The 27,447-nt window shown below is 47.4% G+C and overlaps 2 protein-coding genes across 2 annotated transcripts in view; both read left to right on the top strand.

The window, feature by feature from the left end:
- Positions 1 to 3,942: 3,942 nt before the first annotated feature.
- On the top strand, positions 3,943 to 6,707 carry abrab (actin binding Rho activating protein b). The gene is made up of 2 exons (XM_068576121.1): positions 3,943 to 4,811; positions 5,457 to 6,707. The coding sequence occupies exons 1-2, from the start codon at positions 4,027 to 4,029 to the stop codon at positions 5,938 to 5,940; spliced, it is 1,269 nt and encodes a 422-aa protein (XP_068432222.1). The 5' UTR covers positions 3,943 to 4,026; the 3' UTR covers positions 5,941 to 6,707.
- Positions 6,708 to 8,357: 1,650 nt separating this feature from the next.
- The window catches only part of samd12 (sterile alpha motif domain containing 12), an 85,432-nt gene continuing 66,342 nt past the window's right edge, over positions 8,358 to 27,447 (top strand). Inside the window, exons 1-2 of the mRNA XM_068576420.1 lie at positions 8,358 to 8,473; positions 22,027 to 22,238. Coding sequence (XP_068432521.1) covers positions 8,461 to 8,473; positions 22,027 to 22,238 — 225 coding nt within the window. The 5' untranslated portion in view covers positions 8,358 to 8,460. The remainder of the gene's footprint in view (positions 8,474 to 22,026; positions 22,239 to 27,447) is intronic.

The raw sequence follows: 27,447 nt of genomic DNA on the forward strand, positions 1-27,447 counted from the left end.
TTTATTCCTCACTTGCCCTCGTCCTCTTCCTCGTGCAAAACATTCGTCGTGAAAAGCTGTCACATAAATCCCCACCAGCCTCTAATGACTGCGTCTGGCTCCAGCGGCGCTTTCAGTCATCCTGTCGGGCCCTCTGCAGGAGGGGGGGGGGACAAGGTTTTCCTCTCGGCCTCCTGGCCGTCCCCCGCTGACCCCTTGTATTAAGCTCGCTTTAATTTACTGTCCTTCCCATCTTTATTTGTCAGGGCCAAGTGGAACAGCCAAACAATAACATTCGGCCCCTTTCGGAAGGAAGTATTAGTGGACTACATAGTGGTTTACTTCTCCCGGGCCAGGACAGATTTGTGCGGCTGGCCTCTTTGTTGAGGTCAGCCTGGTGGAAAGGCAAGATCCCCTCTTTGGATCAGAACTGTACTTATTTCAGATGATCCGATCGTTAAAGATGTTATTGTTGATCGGCCCAGGAAATGAGGCGACGTTAAATCCATCAAACCGCGCAGACGAGGAGCGCAAAACATCCTTCAGACATCCCGGTGCGCAGCTGTTTCATTTACAAATTCGACAAATAAACCGGGGCTACCGCTACAAGCCAGATGACGGTTATGAATGTCTCCAACGCGCTGGGATGTTGATCGCATCGTTGCAACAACAGGATTCCAATTAGGTTGCGAGATCGCCCCCGAGCGCAATCGCAAATCGGCGTCGCACACGGGGGTCAGAGCAAGAGCTTTCGAGAGACCCTCACAGATGCACATTCCTGCGCAATTAATGTGCAACGGTGAGGCCGGCCAAATAAAACAACTTGGGGACGAGCGGTGGAGGGTAAACAAAGCAGCAGCAGCAGCAGCAGTGCAGATGGCGATAAGCAGGAGACACAGGTGCTTTCTCTCCGGGGTCGCACGTCCTCTTCGTTCACTGGGGTCGACCACACGGCCAGAGGAGACTTTAATTTGGGAAGCGCAGCGACTATACCCACCTGCAGCGGGCCTGTCTTCAGAGAAGCAGACAGGATGAAAACCAGATGAAGACATTGTCTTCACTGCTGTCGTAGCTAGACGTGGGCAGATGGTTAACGGCATTTTAATGCACGTAATCACTACTTTAAGGAGCCATGGATTCTGTGTTATTTGTTTATTTTTCAGCCAGGCTATTGATCTGAAAAGGTTCCATTTTTTGTACGACTTTTATTGTATTAAATCTGTTAAACGTCATTATTTTCAACAGTTTAAAAAGCAGTTAATTTATTGTATTTATTGTGCAATGTTAATATTTTATTGTTATTTTATGTGTGCCTTATTGTGATACATGTATTTATATTATATTTTTGTTAATTTGTCAAATCTATTTTTTTATTTCATGCTGTTTTACCACTATTACTGTATTACGGCTTTTAAATATATTATTGTTATATTTACAGTGATTTTTATTCTATTCTCCATTTGCTGAATTGTTTGTTTGTTTTTTAAAATCTTTGTCAAATCCTTTTTCACGTCCACACTGTTATGGGCTCGTCTGTGATCTGTGAGGCATTTTAAACTGCACGGACCTGTATGAAAGTCCATATACAAATACATTTTGATTGGTTCATTTTCACTTTGGTCCATTTTCAAATGCAGACAAAAACATTGTCAGGGTGAGATATTGGGTACTTTCATCAGTTTAACATGCTAACCTGTGGAGCACAGTGGACCTCACATGTGCTCTACAGCCGGACTGGTTTCATTAATAGGAAGATGTACTTGTTCATACTGGGTTTATTAAATAAAAAGCATTAAAACAGGGCGCCGAAGAGACCTCTTTGTGTCTTTTTTGAGGGTTACAGGGCTCCAACTATGAAATCATAGCAGCCTCTACTGGTAGACAGCCACCTTCACATCTATCTTACACATTTAAATCCACTCCAAAAATGGAATCTGACTTTCTGCCATTTCTGTCAAACTGTAACTCGACATAACAATGTAAATTAAAAAAGGAAGATTGACAACGTCTCTCAAGCTGTCACATGAACCGTGTGGGAGGAACGACGCACGATTTACCTTCGCCGAGAAATTCGTTGTGCTTCCACCGCCACCACAATTGCTCCAGGTCCCTTCAGATCTGCTGTCACGTTAAAAATACAAGCACGCAGCCGGAGGAGGTCATATCCAGCGATGCCTGGAAATGGTACATTTATGGAAAGCTCCAGGTGGTGCTCCGCAAAAGAAACAGGGTTTGAGGGGCTGTCTTGAATGAGATGGATTGACTGTGTGTCCTCAATGTGACTATTATTATTAATATAGAGCAGACTAGATCACAAAAAATGTTTGCAGGAGTGTCTCATGTGTATAGTTTGTATTGTAACTAAAAGGATGCTGATGAATTGTGTGATGTTGGAGTTGTTGAATACTATATACACTATAATATAGTTTTTATCCAATGTGAGGGTACAAGGACAGAGGATGTTGTACAGATTATAAAGCCCTCCGAAGCAAATTTGTGATTTTTTTTTTTTTTAAATCATGCTATAGAAGTTGCAGAAAGCGGTTCAATCCAGGTGTCCTACTTTCGTTCCAAAACGTGAAACCGCAATGAGCCTGCTTGTCCTTGTGGAGGCGCACTAACCCTCCTCTCAGGCGCAGAATGTGAAACTTTATACATCGCCAGGCCGAGTTGGTTTGAAGAGGCATCCTGTGCTGATGCTGGATGAGTCACTTCCACTCACCGTGACAGACTGCCAACAGCTGCAACTTCACGTCACGTGGGCGTGTATGTGTGTGTGTCCCAAGTCCTATTTATGACCATCCCTCCTCTGCAAACACACGTAAAACTACATCATGTACGTTTACATAAAAGGCCGCTCTTAAATCAGCACTAAACACCCCTGCCGTGGATCAGCTTAGCCAAGCATAAAGTCTTGATGTTGATCATGTCAGGATGCACACTGCTCTCTGCTCTCCTAAGTGAGTGGGTGACATTACTGCCAGCTGCATTGCGAGATTAAAACCCCTTCATGCGTAAGCAAGAGGTCCTCGTCTCCGCCGGGCCTCGTGTTCTGTCCTGGATGCTGAAAAGAATCCAGAAACACCTCTGATAAAGTGTTTCCTTGCATCTGTGATGCTCTCTTTTGACGTCTTGGCTGCATTTTCAGGTGAGAATACATTAAAGACAACCTCACAATATCAAATGGGATTGTATATTATTAGGTTGTCTTTAGTGTATACTCAGCTGGAAATAAGAATTGCGTTTTACATCGGCCACCATAGTTTTTCTAAACACTCACCTACACAGGTACAGCCACGTATGATGCATTCTTATAGATTAAAATAACTCAAATAAAATAGTTCAAATCAAATTGCATCTACGTCTGCACAACAGCTATCTCGGGTTTGCAAACCAACATATACCAACATGAGCCAGTTTGATCTAAGTATGGAAAGTTAAGTGTCTGATCTCACCCACCAAAGACAGCCTTAAGCAAACTGTGAGGACACCAGATCAGTGCATGATCTCCCAGTGCATAAGGTCATGCACTTTTGTAAGGGGGGTTTTAATAACGTGCAGGAAAACAGAAGTGGTTACAAACCGTATATTTGCCTTTGGCTTGAAGACCTTTGATATCTGGTAGAGCTAGAAAGGTTCCTAAGGTATGTCAAGTCTTTGACGACTTCCACGTCTTTGATGGTCTTTGCATCAGTGCATTTGCTGATGGAGCTCTGCACCCCTGCGGCCTGCTGCCTTGTTTGCCTCCAGTAACGAGCTCCGCACTCTGTGATGAAACGCGAGAGCGTTGGGGTTACCGGTGTCAGGGAAAGACGATCATGACGGTAGCCCCGGATGGCTCGAATTCTTTCCACCGTCATGTTGGGGCTTTGCTCGCCCTATTTTGATAGCGGAGCTGCGAGGGGGAGGGTGGGAAGGTAGCAGAGGGAGAAAATACAAATTTGAGAAGAGAGGAGATGGATATATTCAGGCTAATCTGACAGCTTTCGAGGACGATCGCTTAGCGGGATTAAATGTGCCTGAATTGACACATTAATACTCGTAAATATGTCTGAAAACCAGTCCGGCCAAAGGAAACCGTCCACCAACAAGAACATCAAGAAGCTCCGGGCAATTAGCATGGTGTGCAGCCTCGCGGGCAGCTGGCAGCAGTGGGTGTCGGAGAACGAGCAGAAGCAGGCCAGTGAACCCAGCGGCTGGGCTCCATTTTCGCTAGGAGGACCGACAGAGGAACAGACAAAGACCCGGGTCCCGAAGAAGCCTCCTCCTGCTCCGATCCAGCCAACAGAAGCTCCTCGAAAGCATGTGCTCAGTTCCGGAGAGACTCGAAAGGCCGCGACGCCCCGCGAGGAGACCGAAGATGCATCCAAGACTGAGGAGGACAAGACCTCAGATGAGTCGCCGTCTCGCATCAAGGTCAAGGAAGTGGTGAAGACGGTGACCAGCAGGGTTCACCCTGCTGGTCACCGTAGTGCTGGCATCGGGCTCCTGACCGAGAGGATCATCAACGAGTCCCTGCCATCGGGGGAGGAGATCGACAAGCTCCTGAGGAAGAAATGCTCGCCTACATGCCGCAGAAAGTGCTCCAACGTGGTATCGTCTCTGACCAAAAGCTGGAAGCAGGTGGAGAAGGAGCAGAAACTTGGAAAGGAGGGAGGCGGGGCAGGACTCACCTGTGGCGGTGATGAAGACGACTGCGGACATCCTGAGGCTACAGAGGAGAGACCGGACGTAGAGGCTGCTCAAACATGCTCTTTGAAAGAAGCAGAGCAGAACAACTTTGGAGGAGACTCTGAGTCAGAAGTGAGGATTAAAAGACCCTCGGTTCCAACGTGAGTACAGAATGGGTTTTAAAAGGCTTCATAGTGTCAGATGAAACAGCATATATATCCTTCATGTGATCTGCTACGTTTAAAGAGCTGTGTGGAGGCAGACCCTCAAACATATTCACCCGTTGAGTTTCAAACTTAACCCTTTTGAGAAACAGGATATCGAGACCAGTCATTTCATAGTAGAGGATCAATCTTGCTAAAACGATTGATAGTTGTGTAGAGAAAGGCCGTCTGATTTGATTTGGTTTTGGGGATGGGCACAAAGCCGGGACTGTAGATATATCTGTAATGACGCACACTTGGGAAAAATGGGAAGTCTTCCAGGAAGTAGCAGTTTCCACAGAAAACAGCATCAGATTTGGCGAGGTAGTATCATTGGTTGATTAGGTCGTGGGATAATAAACATTGCTCTTGTGATTCATGCCATTTAAGGCCCTAAAACAACTTTTCATGTTGGTCTCCTCTCAAACTCATTGACCCTGCATTGGCCCTTGCATGTGCATTGCGTAATAACTGGTATTTTATGCTCTATGTATCGTATGCTCCAAAGAAGTAGTGTTATTAGAAGTACTAGAAGTATTTCATACTATTGGGTCCAAAGTTACCAAGCGTGTGTTGTATATTTATGACATAATTGCCTCCCAGGTACAGAAAGGAAGCCGGGGATGCCAACAAGATCAACGCCCTGTCCAAAAAATACAGCGCTGTAGGAAACCTCAAGAGCCGCTGGCAGAGTTGGGCCTCCGAGCACACCGTGAACCAGAAACTGAACCCCTTCAGCGAATACTTCGACCACGATTACTCCATGTCCCTCCGCCTCCAAAAGGGCGAAGAGGGCTACGGACGCCCCAAGGAGGGTACCAAAACCGCGGAGCGGGCCAAGCGGGCCGAGCAACACATCCACCGCGAGATAGCCGACATGTGCTACGTCATCAGGATCATGGCGGATCCGGAGCCGGACGGAAAGACTCGCGTCACGTTCGGGCAGCTGTTCGACAGATACGTTCGCATCTCCGACAAGGTGGTGGGGATTCTGATGAGAGCCAGGAAACACGGGAAAGTGGCGTTCGAAGGGGAGATGCTGTGGCAAGGCCAGGATGATGGAGTGATCATTACTCTGCTGGTGTGAGGTTAACTCCCGGGTCGAATCCTCTTACAGCTACTCAGTTATTATCAAGCACGGCTATGGATTTAAAAGACTATTTGACCTGGGTCTACTCAGTGAATACTTGCAGAGGCAATGTGAAAAGAATATGGGAAGTCCAAAGCTCGGTGGATGAGCCGGTGTGGATTATCCAATGAATATTGTGCTGCTAATTTTGTAGATGTACAAAGACTTATTCTTTCTGCTGTGTGGATTTAACGAGTCGTAGCCGTCATGGACATGTTTTGAGAAATCTGCAATCTTCTGGCTGCTGAAGTTTCAATCCAGAGTCGAATCTCCTTTGCACTTTCTTTATGGCTTATGTTAATGAGAAACGTCTCGCCTATGTGTTAATGTACCAAATCAACACAGTGTAGCACAGTAATTCACACACGGATCGGGTTTCATTGCCCGAATACCTGCAGCTCAGCAGTCATTACACTGCACCGGGCAGAGCACTTTTAAATATCGTGGCCTTTAAGACCGAGCCTGTAATAATTCATGTGAAAGGCGGCTATGACTGTCTGGGGAGAGAAAGGAAAACTTTTCTTTTTACAATCCAGTAATTGAGAGAGAGCAGAATCCATCATCCAGAAAAAAAAAACCAGAGCAGATATTTGTAGTGTTTGACAAATAAGGCAATCTGAAGACGCCGTTTGGTTTTTAAACCATTTCAGCAGAAATATGCCATGTTGAGCCGTTCTGTGCTCCATAAGTATTCGGTTGCACGCTCATTAAAAAGCAATAACTCATCTATAGTATTCATGAAACAGAAGAAAATAGCAGGGGTCAACTAGTCGCTTTACACAATGCTACAATACAAGCAAGCTCTCCTTAAAAGTCTATAGCTTTTTAATTTAACCTTGGCTTGATACACATTCATTTTGACAACAATGTCCAAGCGTTCAGGAAGAGCCTGTACAGTTTGATTTGAAGGACAGTTTACATGTTGACACTGGATTATAAAGATTTGTTGTCATTTGTAACAATATACTCTATAAGTGACGGAGATGATACTATAAACTCCTGAAGCCAGACAGGCTCACTCTCTGCAGAGAAGAAGACATTTCCTCCTTTGTAGCCCGAAACGAATACAAAAACACAAATACAAACCACTGCAACAGAAGTGTTTCGGGTTGTTTAACTGACTTCTTCAAAGTTGACACAAATTGCACGGTGTGGTTATACAAGTTGTCACTTATTCACAGAAATATGACATTCTTTTCATTTCTGCACTTTTTTTCTCTCTATTTTTAGTCCGCTTGAACTCACGACTCATGACATTTCCCTCTTCAAAAACTCATTATGACGAGAAGGAAAAGGAAGCACACACCCACACACACCCACACACACACACTTACTGCACGTGATGCTTATCAAATGTAGTCAGACAAACCCCTCAGACAGGCTGAGCAGACCTTATTTAAAACAAAAGAGCGAGAACATGCCGTGGCTTCGCATACCTGACAGACACACCTGTTACGCACCACACAGAAGAAATGTGCTGGAAACAACAGTCAGACTTCCTGGTACCGTGACCCCACATCATCCGTCCATCACTGCAGGATATCAGTCGTGGAAATGTCGCAATCCAAAACCGTGACGCAGGCAGGTGAGCAGGCGGGGCCTTCCTCCCCGACCTGAGATATTCTATCCTGAACTAACAGACACACACTTCCTCCTTTGTGTTCACTTCGGTGCAATGAGCTCATGACCTGGGGTTTGCTGGCTTTGTGTGTCAGCAAAGTCTCCCAGGAGGGTAACAATGGTTTCACACGTGAAAAGATGGTTTACATTTACACTACAGGTTGAATTGACACACAAGAATGGGTGAGGCGTGAACTTGTAGAGCGAAGCATATATCCACCACTTGACATAAAATACTGTACTATGATGATAAATTAAAGTAGTTTGCTGTTAGAGTTATTTGGCGAAATAAAACTGTTAATGTGCATGCAAAAATGACCGTAATATTTACAGAAAGTCATCACAGTGCAGGGGTTCAACAAAACATGTGGATTAATCCTCTGGGGACCATGAAGACGGGAGAAACAGGAGGAGGGAAAACATGTACAGTATGTTCTCCCTGCATTCTGCTGCCTAATGCATTCAGGAAAAGTCATATTTGTCCATCCCTGGACCTTATTTATAGGAATATCTATGTGCTTGGTGATTTTCCATGAGGCTTGAGCGCGCGCAAACACACGGGGAGAGAGAGAGAGAGAGAGAGAGAGAGAGAGAGAGAGAGAGAGAGAGAGAGAGAGAGAGAGAGAGAGAGCTGACGGATCCCTTTAGAAAGCGCTGAGCCTACACTACCCAGCATCCTTTGAGGCGCAGCAGCAGCAGCGGCAGCAGCAGCAGCAGCAGCAGCAGCTGTGCGCTCCGGCTCGCCCGCAGCAAAAGTGATAACACGCCGAGCGAGGTGCAATGACAGGCAGCGTTGACTTCTCACATCTTCGCCTGGCTCCCTCTCGCGAGTGATGCGCACATCTGAGGAGTAGCGCGATGGCTGTCGAAGGTAAGGCGCTTCACTGCGCGTCCCCCCCCCCCCTCCTCTGCTGTTATGTTGCGTTAAGGTACCAGACATTAGTGGCAGTTGCCGCGATGTGAGCAGGTGTGCACGGGCTCGAACCCCGGACCCTGTGTCCGCCATGCGAGCCTCTGCTCGCCCCGCATCACGTACGGTGGGAAGGGGGGGGCGCCGTGACCGTGATTATGGCGCCACGGTCCACTCGTGCAAGCGCGCAGCCCTATTCTGGGTGAGAGCTTTCACCGTGTGCGTGCGCGCACGCGTGCGTGTGAGAGAGCATGCAGTGGTTAACAGGTCTGCGACCGAGGAGCGTCCGCTTCTCTTGCGTAATCATCTCTCTCTCTCTCTCTCTCTCTCTCTCTCTCTCTCTCTCTCTCTCTCTCTCTCTCTCTCTCTCTCTCCCGTCCAGCGTGGGTTAGTCCAAGCAGGTATGATTGGTATGAGGCTGTGTGGCACTCCTGCAGATCAAGTTTTTCTTCTCTCCATAGGACATGTCATCCACATTGACTTGAACCAGTCTTTCCTGTTCCTCTCCTTAATGTGGACTTGTCATGTTGTGTTTGTTGTTATTGTTGTTGTTCTACTGTGTGTTCATGTCTTTAAGGACCGCAGAAAGTAGAAGCCCTAACCCTAACCCGCTATAGACCCTAGAATCTAACATGTCAATCAGTGGAGCATTACTTTACTGGTGGACCCCTATGAAGCCACACAAGCTCCCAGAGATATCTCTAACTTTAACAACATCTTCCCTCTTTAGGCCTTTTCTTTTTTCAAGACATGTCCTGTGTGGCTTCTTCACGGTGTTGACAGCTGACCTGCAGCAGCGATGACACGACCGTCCCTCTGAGTTTAATTTGGAAGAAGAAGAAACTATGTTTTTTGTCATATTACATACATGGAACTTGGCACAACCACAGCAATTTATGATTAGTAGGTTGCTGAAAAGCACACCGGAGGTTCAGTGTCTTGCTCAAGGACACTTTGACATGCAAACTATGGGGAAACTGGCGATCGAACCGGCAACCTTACGATTTCAGGATGAGCACTCATCCCCATGAGCTACGGACACCTCTTCAGATTCCTCTTTCACAGCCGAAAAAGAAAATGGGAAGGCGGGTGCTGCAGACGCACACTATGTTCCCAGAGCTGAATGGTTGATCCTTTGTCCAGCTTCATCCTTTTCTTCATCTCTTTCTCTTCTATAGATTTTGTTCTGTACTGTATATCAAGGCTAACATTGATGAATGAACATTATAAGTTAGTATTTTAACCGCATCTCTTTGTTGTTAGATAAACCAGTTATGGAGGGACTTACTTTATCCTCTCTACAACCATAGGGTCCCATAAATTATGATCGGATTTTCATAATTTCCACAAACTACTATCGTAAAACAACCGATCGAGTGCAACGCATAGATGCCATTTTCGCGGGCGAACACAGTCATTGAAGCCATCGAAAGCCTCAGCAAACGCATGAAATGCAGGAACCGTGTGATTTGTGAGCTGAGCAGCTCAAGGAGCCGTCGCACATCTCGGGGCGCTTCATCGTGATTCACCGCTGAGCGAGATGAGTTATGAGGGTCCGTGTGCCTCCCCCCCCCCCAAAGCCGCTTTAGCTAATTCGCATGCCAGAATTAGGGAAGAGGGGAAATAAACTGCACTTCTCAACACACAAGGTCGGATCGGAGAGCGACCAAAACATCCTGCGCTGCTCCGTGGCCGAAATGCAACACTTTGAAACACTTCCTGGTTCAAGAGCCTTCAGCCTCCTCGAGAGAGAGAAACAAGTATCCCTGTACTTGACGCACTGTACTTAAATATAGTTCACAGGTACTTGTACTTTTTTGGAGTTTTTCAAGACTGTGCTAATTGTTTCCCTCCACATTAGGCCTTTTCAGATGTAGAAAGACATCGGCGCGTACAAGACACTCCCTTCGCAGAAACCCTTTGTCGCGTTTCAGATCTCGGTGATGAGAAACGGTTCCTTTCCGAAACCTCTCTGATGGTTTTATTTAATTAACTGTTTGTCGGTTGAAAAAGTACTTTCGATACTTCAAAGCTGGGGTGGGGGACTTTAAATAAGCGAGACCTGTTGAGTTACCGGCTAACGCTACTTCCCTTGGTTAGCTAGGTGCATCTGCAATTCACAATAACTTGTTTTGGTTAGTGAACGCTAAAAAACGCTGTGGTTGTCAAAAGGTTTCTCACTGCAGGATTGAGTACAATTTGAATGAAAAGACTCGTAATATAATGTATATACTTTGTTGTGTTGATACTTTAACACTTCTTTACTATCGTCCAGCTTCTTTTTTTTAAGGTAGCATGTCGAGTATCACCCTATTGTTGTTTTTTTCTCTCCTAAGATGGCATCTCCATTTCTTAATTTGCCACAGTTAACTGAAAAGTCCTGTTTCTATTTTTCTTCTTCTCAATGTTCCATTCTGCTCTAATTAAAACCTGCCGTGTTTATTTCTCTGCGCTACAAGCGAAGCTCTCCTCGTGGATTCGTCAAAGCGGGTCTTTCTAATTTAAGATGTGCCGCTCGAGAGGAATCGTAACGACTCTGCGGTGTCACCGTTTCCTGTTCCAGTGCTCCACCAACCTCTCAGACGAGAGAGAATATATAGGTCAGGTATTTAATAATTTATAACACATGAGAAGACAATAAGCTCTTTGAGAAACTCGCACTTTGAAGAGTAACTTCGTTGGGCACTTTCACTTTGCGGTTTTCCATTTGTGTGAGACGGCAACAAAAAAAATAATCTACAAGTTTCTGCAAAGCTCCTCAAATAGTCAGATTCATAGACTAAGGAACGGTCTAATGAGCTTGCCTATTGTGGAAAATTTCCCATGGCGGCCTTTAGTGCCAACGCTGCATTAATTAGCCGTTTGCTTATTTGAGCGAGCCTCTTTTTTTGTGCTTGGAAAATAAAAAAGAGCATATTCTTTTTGAAGTCCAGAGACTTGAAGAATGTGTTGCGCCAGCGTGTCAGAAAAAGGCATGACTCTCCCTGACATGTTTCTTTTACCTGCCAAAGGTCTGAACCAAGAGTCTTTGGGGGATTGTTGCATCATGTTGGACGGTAAAACTCTTGTTGGACGAATCAGATGACATCATCATTTGGTGGCTTGGCCAAACCCCCTCCTTACACGTCCATGTGTCACATGCAGCTACACACATAGCTTCTGTTTGAACTAAGTAGGCCCAAACACATACTTAACAAAGGCTCAAACGTAGCTCTGGATCGCTCCAGTCCTCGGCACAGTCGGAGATATTTATAGTCTCAAGTGCTGTTGCGTCATCGCAGCTACTATCGATGACTTAACGTCTGATGTTATATTTAGCTCTGTCCATATTGACTGAGGGCCGGCTTGTTCTACAAAAGACCGGGTTTGTACTCAGTGAAAAGTGTTTATGGCTGTACTGAGAGTAGTTGGCGGCCCACAAGACGCAACTTCAGACAGACATGTCCCTCATGGGAGGAATCCTGCTGCGCTCAGTTGTTCACATGAAAAGTGACAGAAGTGTCAAGAGGGGCGAAAAGAAAGCTGGGAATGGTCGTTCCAACGCCAGTTCTTGTATCAGACATTGCGATACATGCGCAGGGGGGGCGGAGTTGCTAGCCAATTCAAATTCAACCATAATCACAATTTCCCAGTCTTCATCATATATAAGTGGCCGTGGTCTCGCTGCAACATTGGCTCCTGAAGCAACACACAAAGTGCTATTTGTGGAGGTCCTTTACGGGGATTTATTTATGGGTACAAGCACTTTCGTGGTCGTATGGCGTGCGCGTCTTCACCACCCGTTCACCAGCGTGCAGTGTTAGTTTCAGTCGGCTTGTATCCTCTTTGTTATGTCGGGTTCGACTGGCTACAAAAGGCGACACGCCCCCGGGGCCATGATGAAGAGCTGGGTTTCGTATGAACACATGACCGAAGCATGGGTTTTAAAAATGCATGTAGATGCACGCGCGCGTCGGAAAAGAGCCGAGAACCGGATCCCGTATCAGTGTTTACCCCTGAGGCAGAGGTTGTCCATCGCGCTCCTCCTCTCCTGCCTCTCTGCGTCAAGCCTCCTTGATACGTCCTGCCCTGCTCTGCACGCCTGAGCACCCATTCAGAAAATCTCAAATCCGGCCCCGGGATCCGGCCCAGGAATAGAATTAGCAGAATAAACGTGTTTATTGGAGTCGGTGGAATAGGATTACATCTCAGTCAGGCTAATCAGCAGTTGTCACGGCGGAGGAAGGAGGGAGGGGGGGGGGGGGGGCATCTTCCCAACCTTACTCAGCAGGAGCGATGTTAAGATGACAGAAGATGCAGTAAATGTCATAGGAGAGTGGTGTTGTGTAATCATCCCTCGGGTGGACCCACGGCCATCTTTGATGCCCCGTACGTACTAAAGTGCTGCCGCCTGGAATTTAGAATGAGAGCGAAGCAGGAAATAGAAATAGAGGATACGATGAGGGTGGAGGTGAAAAATGTAGTAGTGTGCAGAAAGTTGTCCTGTAGCAATGTTCGCACTCACATATTAGGCGTATTTAGACTCTCATCAACAGACTTGGCCAGACTTCAAACTCTGGTTTTCCTCCAGTTGAACCACGATTGGTGGAAATGTCTCAAAAAGTCAATTTAAATTACTGAATTGACAGGAAGTCCTGGAAAGTGAAGGTTTTCGCTCTCCACCTGAGTGGCTTCTGCTGAGCTGACCTACATTTTTCGGATGTATAAAAGTTAGCTTATATAAGCAGAGCCCGGCCCGGCGGAGAAGATTGGTTTAATTTAGAAGCGGCGGCGTTTCAAATTGTCTTCTTTTTTTTCCACATCCCTGTCACGCCGGCACCTCTCACTCGCTGCGTTACAGCGCGTCACCTGTACCCTCGGGATGCTCGGGCTCGATTGACTCCAATCCTAAGCCATTTGCCTTTTCTTTCTTTCTTTTTCTTTTTTTCTCTTCTTTTTTGCACTTGGCACACACTGAGCCAGAATCGCTGCGATCAAAGAGGGAAAAGGGTGCAGATGTTCCACATTTAGATCCGATGAATATGCAGATCAGCGAAGGCAAAAAAAAAAAAAAAAGGATGCGAGGAGTGTGGAGTCGTGGTGCCTTTTGTTTCGTGCAAAAAGATCTGCGGCGCCCGACCTCCGTTCAGGACTATTTATTTTTTACTGGCTGACTGGGCTCTTGGGTGTGTGTGTGTGTGTGTGTGTGTGTGTGTGTGTGTGTGTGTGTGTGGCACCAAACAGGACAGAACAACATCTCGCCTACACGGTGTCTTTACCGGCCTTCGTGACGAACGAGCGCGAGGCCACTTAAACTCTGCAGGGGGGGGGGGGGGGGAGACCGACGTTGATGGTTTCATCGATCTCTTCACCGATTCAAAACTCGTCCAGAGCCTTCTGTACGCCTCTCTTCTCCTTTCACAAACAGCCACCTCTGAGCTTCTTTTTTCTTCTCGTGTGAGATGCCCCGCGACATTCGCGGCACCCCGCCGTGTGGAGTGCTGGAGCTTGCCGGCGCGTCGTGGCGCGGTCCCTGAAGACCACGAGGTTCTCCGGGCTTTGTTCCCGCTCGCTTATTGACGCCCGAGGCTCGTGTGTGGCGAGGCGTGTCGGGGGGGGGGGGGGGGGGGGGGGCTGCGGAGTGGCTGTGAAGGTGCTGCACGCAGTGCAAACAGTCATGCTTCAAACACACGTTGACTCGATGAGGAAATGCGGATGTTTGGCTCTTTGTATTGACTCCAGAAAAGAAAACATGCCTCCAGCTCGTTCATATATTGAGCGCGTCACCCGTGACGTCCGGACGACGCACATGCACGAGTCTGAGGGCAAAAGCAGAGTTTACTGCGTTGGTGGTCGAAGAAAACAAACCCAGGGTTGAGCAGCAGACGGGCAGCCAGAGCGGGGGGAAAAAGGGCAAAAGACAAGCAAAAGGTCACGACCAGTGAGGCGGGGGGCGAGGCGGCTGGACGCTCGGCTCTGGCAGGGGAAGGAGGGATGGATCCAAATTTTTGTTTGGACTCAACGATCAGCATGGACGTGATGATGCACGATATTATTTTATATTTCTCACCGTCTTTTAGAAAAAATCAAACTCTCTTCATGTTTCACCTGAAATGATTTGCTAAAATAATCTGTATTTTACCCTTTCAACTTTCCTTGATGCTGATACTGCAGTTGTTTTTGGCCCTGCGGTGCTCACATTGAGGTACTCGGGTGCGATCACGTTTATTTACGCTGTAAAAAAAACAACCTATATGACATTTAATCAGTGGCGGGCCGTCAGGGCCTTCTGAGGCTTCACTGCAGTCCTAAACACAATCACAAAGGTATAGCTATTGGAGAATTTCTCACAAATACACTCCGGTATTGTAAATATGTTCAGCTTATTTTCTCAGTGCACAGAAACCAAACCTTCCAGCGGCTCCCGGTCCCCCAACAGAGGAAGTGTGTGTGTCTCCTATCAAATATGTAGAGCCGCTACTCGGCTCTAAATCAAGACAATCTCGTTTTATGCCTTGTGCCGCTCCACCGGTGAAAGCTTTATGCCTGGGATGCGAGCCTCGCAGCGGGCGGACCTTTTTATATTTAGCTCGCGTGCGTTTGTGCCGCAAAGTGGGTCATTTGGCCCCGTCTTCGTCGGCGTCTTCGTCGGCGTCTTCGTCGGCGTCGTCTTCCCCGTCTCCGTCTCATTGTTGTCTCTCTCACAATTCATCCTTCCCTGCAACTTCTTTTTTTTTGGAGGGGGGGGGGGGGAGTCGAACGCCAATAAAATGCTCATTTCAGGCTTTCGGACATGAACACCGGCACTTTGCACGGTTTATCGTGCCGTGCATGTTTTTCCTCGAACCTCTGTTCTCGGTCAGTCATGGTGAGACTCTGGCGCGGGCTTTTGTCCTCGTTAACGAAGTGCACTTCAGCCGGCAGGCTTTGAAAGGACAAGAATTTTCCCCCCAGATGTCATGCGCTGTTTAGTACCGGCTCATTACACGTGTGCGACCCGGCTACGCTCATGCAACAGTGAGTTTAACGCTTGTTGCACAAACCTATAGGCTCAACCAAGATGGAGCCGACAGTTGAGGTCCGGGTGAATCTGAGATTTCATCTCTCGAGACATTATAGATGATAGAAAGTAACTGAGGAAAACGTGTGAAAAGACTGAATTATACTAAATTATGGAGTGAGGCCCTTTTTTTTTATTGTGTCCTTGAAGGTTTCTAGTGCGCATCCCTTTCCCTCAGAGCGGTTCACGATTGAAACCGAACTTCATATAAATGCCGATCATCCAAATTGAGCACTTCTTTAATTAATTGTTTCCCTGATGTGACAAACTCAGTAACAGATATAGGTTTTTGTACTTCATCTACGAGACTTCAAATGAAAACACCAACAAGTGAACTTCAGCCCGAACGTTGTCATTCCACTTGAACTTTGAGCCGGCTGACGAAGCGTTGGACCGATTCCTTCCAATCTCCGCTTTCGTAAATCCGCCGGCGTCGCAGTGATTCACGGTGAACGATGTACCTGAGCTCCCCGACACCTCTGGAGTGGAGGCCCGCGGTGCCGGCTCATGAATTTTAAAAGCCCTAAATGGCGGCGGCTCCATTAATGACCCCGTGGATCCGTCGGGCTCGCGGATGCCCTACTTATTTCAGCGTTTGAAAGCAGAGACACCTCCGCCTCGCGAGGCTCAAAGTGGAATAACCTTACATCCTCGCGCTCTCTCGCCCGCTCGGTCTGGCGCTCCAAACCAGCCGCAAGTAAAACTGCAGGTCCGCTGCAACACGTTGGCGGTAAATGTTTCTTCCTGATCTCGACGTGTACCTTCGCTGCAGCTCCGCCTGCTGCTGCAGGTGCCATCGAGCAGCCAGCTCTGAACTCTTTATTGCTCTAAGGGAGCCGCTCTTTAGCGAGTACAAGAAGGGTGTAAATGGCGGCTCCGGGTGTGAATGAAGACGACTGCTTTCGCACTCAACGGACCCGCATCTGCACGGCCAAATCATGCGGCTGTAATTGGCTTTTGTTCCACAGAAATGTCATAGTGATGCGAACGCCTTGGTATCTCTGTGGTTTTCTTTTCTTTTTTTATGTTTTACTTGAGGAGTGAAATATAGCAACAGAAGACACTTTTTTTTTCCAAATGTTAAATGTGTTTTAAACAGCACCAGACTTAATTTAACTTTGCCCACGAAATGAGCAATATTTCATTTTAAAATAAGGAATGATCTTATTTGAAAGAACAAGTACGAATGACAGCTTTTGGCCCAATGTGTTTGATGCAAATGTCTCCAAAGAGTCTCTTTCTGTTGAAAGCTTGAACACTTTCACAAGCCAGATTCTGTTCGTCCGACTCACAGTGAAATCTATACATTTTGATCAGATATCTATTTCCCAATGCTCAAATTAAAGCTGAAGTAATAATAATATCTACTTTTGACTCTTTTATGACTTTTATGTCAGACTCAAGGTCCAGATAAAATGCATACAGAAGCACAATTAAAACACATAGACCTATAACCATGCTTTATAAATAGACATCTGTGCCAACGTCTGCACAGCTGGGACTGGAACTAAACTATATGTTTGATAAAACTAAGATAATTTCACTCTCAGAGTCATAAACTCAACAGCACAAATGCTTTTTTACCTCAAATCGCTCCACAGACGTCACTATTTGTGTTTTTTTATTTTTATTTGAGCACGCTCTGCGTGTTCCCCTCGGCCCGGACGTCAACTCGCGCAGGAGGATTCCTTGTCGGTCCAATCCCCGATCCAATCCCAGCAAATGGACCGCTTCCCGCAGTGGGCTCATGAAGGCACCCGAAGACCCCGAGAGAGACCTTTTCCTCCGAAGCGCTTTTTAAAAAGAATAGAGATCCCCGACACGTCTCCTGAATTTGAATCGTCGAAAAACATACGGCCCGAAAGGCCCCGGACTGCAGCGCTCTACGTCTCTCTCTCTTTCTCTCTCTCTCTCTCTCTCTTTCTCTCCGCCCTTTAAAGACATTGGAATTAGCAATCTGGGAAGCGTGCAACAGGGATCTGACTGCGTCTTCTGTCCGCCAGTGATGGAGACTCTCTCTGCACGGTCCTCAGGGCGGACAGCTGAGCAGACGCACCCTCCCTCGCACATTCGGGTCTAACTTTGGAGGGAAAAGGGACACACACCCCGTCGATCTGCTCTGCGTGCTCACCTTGTCAGAGCAGACTGTGTGTGTGTGTGTGGGAGGATGGGCCATGAATGCAGGTGAGGGAGGCCATTTTGGTATACGAGTGCATGTAAATCATCGCGGATGCATGCATGTATGAGTGTGTGTGTGTGTGTGTGTGTGTGTGTGTGTGTGTGTGTGTGTGTGTGTGTGTGAGGTGATTGAAGGTGACAGACAGAGGGAGCTGACCGGCTCTGTGAGGAAAACGACAACCAAAAAGTGCCAATCCACACATTCATTCCCCGAAACGAGTTATTTTTAGTGTCAGGACTGATTTTAGATTCGGCTCCGAGCCACTGTTGACACATAAAAAAAAAAAGAGAAGCAGCTGCGCGGGTGACTCAAATATATATTGTTTTTTTTTTGCTGAGACCTTGCCAGTTCTGGTGCCGGGGCCAACTCTACAAATTTGAAAATGAAGCAGTTTTCGGGGCTGTGGGGTCGCGTCCCTCACATGCCACGTCCACGAGGTCACCTTTACTGTGAAGCGTCGAGCGAGGCCGAAGGAGCAGAGGCTGATTGTCGGTGCGATCTGCGCGCTCATCTGGCCCCGGGTTTCGCCCTGGCTGCCCCCCACCCCCCCACCCCCCTCCTCCCAGACCGGCTCGGTTTCTGGGTCACACAGTTGATTCTATTCACAAACAATTCATTCTGCTCCACTTTGAGAGTCAGCCAGAGAGAAAGAGATAACTATGAGCCTGAGCGCCCACACAGAGCAAACTTCACTTTTGATTATGGACCCGCTAGTGGTTTCACTTTGAACCAGCCGTGAAGCACGGGCTCAGGAGGCGGAGGAGAAACAACACAGCGCTCGGCTTCCTCCCATTGTTCCGGTTTGAAACATTTTTCTCTCAGCGGGTTCTCTGCATCTTTTTTTTTTTTTTTTTTTACTATACACTCCTGGTGTTCATTTCAAATAATGTTTTATTCTTGAGTAACAAAGCAAATGGAACTGTCACACTGCAGCCGTGGTCCTAAAAACGTCTTCAATTCCCAGTGAAATCCCATTAAACCAGTAATGACCTGTACCTGAATGGGTGACGTCTCAATATTGACTACGTTTCATCAATAATCAGGGAATAGTTTGGTTTTGTTTGGTGTTCTGTGGTCAGTGATGGAAAAGTAGCTGAATACATTTACTCTAGTACAACATGTCACATGAGTCAATGAGCCAAAAACCCAGAAAATATCAAGGTTCTCCTTTCTCCAGTGCTTTGTTTTTTATCATGTGAAACGCGTACCGGCATCCTACGGATGATAGAAAATGTCTTCCTAACATGCAGCGTCAGCCTATGTTAAAAACAGCTTTTTCCATTCAGCATTCATTGGGTGGGAGCGTCCCGGTCGCCGGTGGAGCAGCGCTCATCTGGTCCAGAAGCCCAGCGTAATATTACAAGATGAATATGATTCAGCTGTATATCCTGATAACGTGGGGATACGATGTTCCCGTCTCGCCGGTATTTCCCAAACACGACTGGTCGGTAATGACTCTTTGGTTCGGAAAACCATGTCCAGTCATTAGGACGGACGGTGTTATGGAAGATTAATCCAATTCTTTCTTAATCTTCCTCTCGGTAATCTCAGAATGCATTTGGCCGTGCATGGATGGAGCTATTCTCCAACACCTCAGTGCATCCTCCTCCCCTCTTGTTTCCTCCCTGTTTTTACTGAATCACATTGAACAGGGGGAGCAAAAGAGGAGGCAGTCATCCTCCATCATGTGTCTCTCTCTCCCCTCTTGCCGCTCGCCCGTGAGAGGGAGGAGAGAGGGAAGAATGTAATAGTGCTATTTATAGCAACTGTTGCTGTTTTAGAAAGACATATATTTAACAAAGAATCTGTATCCCTTAGCCCAGCCCCCCCCCCCCCCCCCACCCGACCCCACCCGCCTGTCCTTCCTCTTCCTTTTGTACGCCTCCACTTGCCATAACCCCGTCATCATCTCGTCCCCCATCCATCCATCTCTTCCTTTAGTGCGCTGGTGCCATTGTTTAGATGCCCCCCGGCGGAGGATGTGTCATTAATTTCTCCCGCAGAGTTGTTGCACACCATTCATGCATCGAGTCAGGGCGAAGAAGAGGAGGAGGAGGAGGAGGGAGAGGGGCAAGAGTGAGCTCTGTAGAGATGAGGGTGGAATAAAGAGGCAGTGAGAGGGAGCAGCGCTTCGTGCCGTGCATCTCAAGTCGGCTTTGTTTAAATCATGTATATATTCGCTCGGTGGTCTGCGACGGGGGATCGAGACCTCCTGTTTCATCATCAGGCATCAGCAGCTGTGCTTCAGACCACAGTTACACCTGTTGGTCACTGTTATTCTGTCCCGGATGTCCTTTTCTACTCACTGACGTACGCGAGACCACGTTGTGTGGCGGTGGAGGAAGTATTCAGCCAATGAAACACTCCGTTACAAGTAGAAGTGCCGCATTCAACCCTTCAGGACAGGAGGATTATGTCCAATGTACCGAGCTGACGCCCTCCCGCTCCTGTGACGCGGAAAGACAGCACCGGTGTTGTTGTCGTCGTTGTCGTCGTTGTCGTCGTCGTCACCGTCTTCCGATCCCTCTGAGCCGTGTCAGAGTTGTTGCCGTCGGCCTAATTGGCTGTTTTCCCGGGCTTCCCGGGGCTCGCCAGCAAACGGGCCGAAGCTTGTCCATCCGGGGACATCGAAAAGACGTCGATCTATTCTCAGCGGTTTGCACAAGCCCGATGCTTTTCTCGGGCGGAATCTTCCGTTGTGCGTCTTCAAGTGTATTCCCGCTGTCTTGAGGGCGCTCAGAGCGAGGCGGCCCTTGTGAGAAAACAAGCCTGAATCCCTGAGCAGCAGCAGCAGCAGCAGCCTTCAGGTGTGATGGAAAGCGTCTTCGGCTCCCGTTTCCACATTTAAATATTTAAAAAAAAAAAAAAGAGCCGTCAGTGTTTTTTAGAAGGAGTGGGTGCAGATTGCACGATGACACGCGGCCTATTTCCGTGACACCTCGCCACCCACACTGCTCGCCGTCGCTACCGAGCTGACGAGACTACAATTAGCGGCGAGTCTGACGCTCCACGCCGAGGAAAGCGAGTGGTGCGATGCAAGTGTATGTCTCCTGTGTTAATTCATCTCCTGGTGCAGTACCTAAGATGTGCAATATCCAGTACGCTGAAGTACTTTTATACACTTTTTATTCCATGTGTATGATTCATATTCTTCTTACTGTTCATTTTGTTTTATTACCGTCCTACTGTTTATTGAAATGACTTGATTTTTTATCTTTATTTACTTGTGAGCAATGCTGCTGTAATCCTGTAATTTCCCCCACTGAGGGAATAATAAAGGATTATCTTATTGTATCTTATCGTACGAGGGAGGAATGAAAGCCATCTGCTGATGAGTGCATTGTCCTTCATCTCCTGAGGGCTCCTGTCCACCGAATAAAGTCTCCACTCAAATGCAGCGACGCCCACTCGGGCGGGAATTGACTCAGTGGATTTAAATCTCCATTTTCAAGTCGTCCGCCTGAGACTCGAACCTAACTGCCGATTTGGTGCAACAAGAAAGCGTTTTGCGAGGATTTAGAGCCGTGAAGCTGTTGATCTCTCGTTAGGGCCCAGTTGTTGCTTCTTCTTTCTTTTTTTTCTTTTTGCTTTTTCCGCTGCAATTTTTATTCTAATTTCTAACAAAACACAACAGCGGTCTCTTTCTCTAAAAAAAAAAAAGAAGATGCTTCTCTCTAGATGAAGATGGACAAATAAAAAATGTGACCGCTAAAGCTCCGGCCCTTTGGGACGTGAATGATTGACAATTTCTCATGAATTTAACTGGTTTTCATTTCTAATCAGAAGAAAAGTTAACGTCTTCCTTCAAGATTCCAATTTTCTTCATTGGAAGTCTCGCTTTATTTATGAGTTGTCTATTCATTATTGTTGGCGGTGTCATTTGACGGTCAAACACAGAGCTCTTGTGCAACGCTCTGGTGTTATTGACGCATTGACACTCGACAGCGGCTCGTCCTCCATTATCTGCTGACATCTAGTGGACCTTCAGCAGCACAGCATTCAGTGTGAGGACCTGGTGCGCACGCTCACAGAGGACGTGTCAGTCGACCTCGCCGCATTCACTTATGAATCCCCTTAAGTAAGGATGAGGAAGCATCTCATAGGGCTACTTTGGAAGCCTAAAGCACACAAACATAACTCAAATGTAAGCATTTCCACAGTAAACTACATTTGAGTTGAGCAGTTGAAGTACAATACCTCTTGATACATAAAAGGTAGTAACTACTATCTGATAAATGCACTTGAGTGTACTTTTCCACCCGTGTCCAGGGCCTCATTCTCTGCTTTTTCTTACAGCTGTTCACTGCAACCTGAGCCAGAATGGCATCGACCACCAGATGTGCCCGGAGGACATGACGTCACAGCTGGAGGAGGAGGAGGAGTCGGTGGACGGAGGAGGGGCCGTGCTGCTGGACGACGACAGCCCGAGCTACCGGGACGCCAGCTCGCCCATGTACCAGCGCCGCCCGCCGCCGCACCGCTCCGTGTCCGAGTCGGAGCTGTCGCGGGTGAGAGTCGGCCGCAAAACAGCGTACACGGAGGGGAGGAGGCGGGGGGGGGGGGGGGCGTCGGTTTAATCCAGAGGGGCGCGGGCATCGGCGCCACGCCAGTGTTCAAGTCAACGCTCATTACGAGATTTAATCAGCGTTCCATTCCCAGCGCTCCACTCTGGATGATTGTCAGTAAAAATGAGCGCTTAGCTTTCGGGCCATGATGTGTAAACCCTTTTTTTATTTCAGCATCTTTCCACGTATTCTCATTTCAGTGCCTGTTTATAGTTGTATGCAGTTGTAGTTACCGGTTCCTTTCCCCACAGCTAGATCATGAATACAAAACATAATCGATAAATACATCATGACGCGTCATTACAGAGTGAGCAGCGCAGAAGTCTTTCACACTGGATCCAACCAGCTGAAACAAATAAAGTGATTGTTGAGCTGAGATTTTGATGTAAAACATGGGTATGTATCTTATATGCAAGTTACATGAATTTAAGAAATGATGTCAAATGGAGAAAATGACCTCAGGGTTAATGCATCAGCTGGCACGATCACATTTTATAATATTGTGTCGCCGCAGCGGGTTGTTCTGCATAATAAGTACTTTTGATGCTCGACACGTTGGATCCCAAAGAGACAACCATGTCAGTGACTTTTGAAATTCCTTCATGCAATAATCCAAAACCCGACGTAAAATATGATCCCATCGTGTGTTTTCGCCGAGGACGCCGATGCGATGCAAACTTCCAGGTGTCGGCCTACGAAATATTTGATGTTTGCATGTTCGCATGCTGACGTGAGCTTTACGTAGCGACAATGTCCTGCTCGCCTCACACAAAACAGGTCATCCACCCGCTTAATAATCATCCCTTTATTAATGCCCCGTAACCCCCGCCGCGCCCCCTCCCGCCCTCCTTCCACATCTTCAGTAAAGACAAATAATTGAACAGAGAGGAAAAGCCTCGTTGTTGTTCCAACCCTCCCGCTGAGTTTCTGATTCCAGATCAAAGGATCCATCATCAGCAATGCAGAATAAATCCCTTACTTCCTCTCCAGAAATAGAGCGCGGGGCTGGGACGGTGGGAGGAGACGCACACACCCCTACACACACACACACACACACACACACACACACACACACTTCCTCTCTTACATCCTCTTTTCTCTGTGTGATATCTGTGAACATCAGCTGTCAATCAAAGCGAGTGGAGGAACTTTGAGTCAGACTGTCCTGTGTGTAAACACCTGACAGACAGACGCGGTTCAATTAGTGCACACACACACACACACACACACACACACACACACACACACACACACACACACACACACACACACACACACACACTTGGAGATGCTCTGTATTGCGTCGTCACTGTGAGTTCATCCTGTGTCCGTGTCTCTCACGCACCATCAGCGCTTTGTGTATTTTTTGTGGGTTTTTTGCAGGTATCGTTGCGGTGTCATTTCACATCGCAGCATCTCAGCCGTTCAGAGCCGAATCGGCTTAGAGACCTGGAGGGGACGGACCGCGTTAGCTGAAATGAATCAACGGGCCGCGCTCTCAATGTCGTGTCTCAGCAACGCAGTTAACAAGAATGAGTTTTTCTCTTTGCGTCGATGTTAGGGGGCTATAATGACATTGAACCGCGATCTATTCCACCAGGAAACACAGCCAAGGCCCAAGTAGTGTGTGTTCATATGTTGAGCTTGAGTAAAGAGCTGGAGGAGGATGACTCATTAGCTTCTCTGCTAACGGTTAAAGCCACAGTGAAGCGTTTGCGGCCTCAGTGATGTCATGTACTGTACATCTGACCTCATAAATCCAGACGCTGGTTACGCCGTTGGAGGTCATTTCAGTTCACAGCAGCAGTGAAATACTGGATCAAAGAGCCGAGGATCAGCCGTACGGATTCCAACACGAGGCACCAGGCGGCCGGTTAGACTCCGCGTGGACGGCCGTAAAATCCGTAGCAAACCGTCTCGGCTCGGGCGCCATCGAGACCGAGCCCCGAGGCGAGCACATCGCGTTTTGTCATTAACGCGCCGACCTAGCAGCGCTGTCGAATCCTAAGGTCAAAGGGCAGCGAGGAGGACGAGGGGGTCCGGCCCGCTTTCCTTCACCTGCCCGTGTTCTTTTATTTTTTTTAATGCGGCCTTCATTAACCCGGCACAAGCGAGTTATTCTTCGTCAGTCGTCCACAGATCTCTGGACGCACACACACACACACACACACACGGCCGCAGAGAGAGAGAGAGAGAGAGAGAGAGAGAGAGAGAGAGAGAGAGAGAGAGATGTTAATTAGCTGAGCAGTGCAGATCGGGGCAGACGACCCTGAGCTCCGTGTCTCAAACAGCCATTCACTCAGTCAACATGACACTAATGGCAGTGGCCCTCCTCTTCCTCCTCCTCCTCCTCCCCCTCCTCGTCCTCAAAGCGGCGGTTGCAGTGTCTCGTAGCTCCACTAGAGGGCAGTATATACCAGCGCTACAGGAGGCGCGCTGGGGGATGGCGTGAACGTGGAGGTGTCCCTGGTGTTCTTGAAAGACATATTCAAATAAATGGAGAAATGTAAGTAGGAATTTCTGCGACGGATTTGCATACTGACAAGTCAGAGCAGAATGCGTGAGTCAGTCGGTGCAAGGACATGATGTTTTTTGCATATTTAAGCTTCCTTCCACACATAACTAGATTCTGCTACGTAAAAGGACAACAAATGACAAAATAAGAGTCATTTCTTCCTAGGAGAAGTTATACTTGTTGGAACTACTGGATGTCACTAAACACGAGTCCGTATCTGCTAATAAGTATATTATTAATGTAGTAAACATTGAAATAAATCATCAATTCCATGTTCAGCAGTGTGTGTCAAGCTGTTCGAGTCATAAATCTGTAATGGATGTTGTCTTTTGGTTAGGCGCTCATGCAAATGATGAGTTTAGAGTGTTAAAGGGCTCGGATGCGAGTCGACATGCAGCACTATACCGTGCTCTGCTGTGTCTCATCAGCTGTTGCAGCAATTTTAGTGCTAAATAATAATAACAAAGTATCTCCAAGAGAAATGTTCTAACCATGACAAGAAGTTAGAAATCAAGAGCATGAGGAATATAACAGAATGATTTGGTGTCAATACCTTTTGATTCATTCACATTAGATTAAACTGGATTACCTATATTGTGGCGTTTGAAATACTTCCCATTTTTTTGTTAAATGTCTAGACATATTCAAGAAAAAGTCTGTGGAACGACTTCTTTCTTAACTTAAACCCTCCCCGTCATCCTCACCATCTCTGACTTTGAACAAACTGCATCCATGTAGTTCCTTAACTATCGCCCCATGAAAGATGCATGAAACCTCTAGAAAAGGAGCTATATGCAGAGACTGAGAGCTCCTTTCCTGATCTACTTTTACTCCTTTCTGACTGGGACTGCATTGTTCTGAACGCAGCCGTGTTTCATCCCCTACAACAACAACAACAACAACAACAACAACAGCAATATTTCTGGTAATGACAGCTGTAATGGTCTCTGATAAACAGCGGCAGCTCGGAGGCTGTCAAAGAGGACATTATTATGGGGGCTTGTTTGTTTATTGTTTGCCCTTGCACGCTCTTGTTGAATAAATGAAGTCCGGGGTCCGGGTTTGAGTTGCGGTTTATGTTTCCGTGGAAATATGTGGGACACGGCGAGGTCTCTGTGGACGGTTTAATACGAAGTAACAGCGCGGCGGTGTTCACCAAAACAATGCCGTTTGTGTTGCTCTAATCGCTGCTGTGGTTAACACTTTTTAATTGAGGGTGAGGCCCTTGACCCCCCCCCCCCTCTTACACACACACACACACACACACACACACACACACACACACACACACACACACACATAATCAGAGGCAGCAATCTCGGAGAAGAAGTGACGGGGAGGACTCTCAGTCACGTCAACCTTCCAGCTTCCTCTGTTTGTTTGTTTGTATTTCTGCACTGTCTCCACGGGAATAAAAGGGGAGGGGCATGTGATGGCCTCTTGATTAATTTAGCGGCGTGCATTCATATTAGATCTTTACATGCTTAGCAGCGATTACATGCTTCATTATGTTGGTAATATTTCTCCTCTGTGGTTGTTAATGTGCGGCCGCTTTGTCTTTCAGACTCAGAGGTCTTCTTCTTCTTCTTCTTCTTCTTCGTCTTTTTTAATTTCTGAGGTGGTCTTTGCTCTGTTGCTAAGGTAACGATGGAGAATACTGGTGTCTGCACTGGGCTTTCAGTTATCAATTAAAGCCAAGGACGGCAACGCGCCGCATGGCCGTTGGCACACACGTGATATATGTGTGTGTGTGTGTGTGTGTGTGTGTGTGTGTGTGTGTCCGTTCCCCAGACGTATCCCACTTAAAAATAAAGCAGGCTTCTCTCCTCACCCCTGCGCTGTCACTCACGTCTCTAATTGGCCCGGCGTCTCTTGAACACAGCTCTTTGAGCGTGATTGTACTCGTGTTATCTTCCCTCAGCTGTTTTCTCTCCGCCCTCTTGGCTCTGCCGCACCGGCCGACTGGTTTCCCGCCGGCCGGCCGGCCTGCCGGCTGGCAGGAGAGCCACCGGCTCACCTGTCGTGCCCGGGTCCCCGGGAAACACGGCTACAGGCTAAACCAGCGCAGAATGTAAAACACAGATGGCCGCTGACTCACAAACGTATTCATGGAGAAATGAGAGCGCCTCTCGGGTCAAATTCTGCCACGGCCGTTCTGGAGCACTAGTTTCTCTCTCTCTCTCTCTCTCTCTCTCTCTCTCTCTCTCTCTCTCTCTCTCTCTCTCTCTCTCTCTCTCGCTTTTATTCCTCTGCCTCTTCTGTCAGTCCCAGCATCCTCTCCTCCTCCTTTTTCTCTCCCAAACTCCCCCTTTCCTCTCACACAAACATTCCTCCACTCTTACTCTTTCTTCATTCATTCCTCCTCCCCTTGCTCTCTCTCTCTCTCTCTCTCTCTCTCTCCTTCGCCTCAGGCCTTCAGTCATGGTTAATTAGCGTTAACTTGAGATGTGTTTAATGGTTAATGTGGTTTTCTTCCTGCGATGCCCTTCGCTCTCCCCTCCTGCCCCTGCGGATTCCCCCGACCACGCGGGCTACGAGGAATCTGGAGAAAGAGCGTGACTGTCAAAAAGCAGTCGGGGAAGAAAAAAAAAAAAACAGCATGTACTTCTCCCCCAATTTCCCCCCTTTCTCACCGGG

Source organism: Clinocottus analis, unplaced genomic scaffold, assembly GCF_023055335.1.
Source record: "Clinocottus analis isolate CAN_PGR_092001 unplaced genomic scaffold, fCliAna1.0.p SCAF_14, whole genome shotgun sequence".
NCBI classification, from domain to species: domain Eukaryota; kingdom Metazoa; phylum Chordata; class Actinopteri; order Perciformes; family Cottidae; genus Clinocottus; species Clinocottus analis.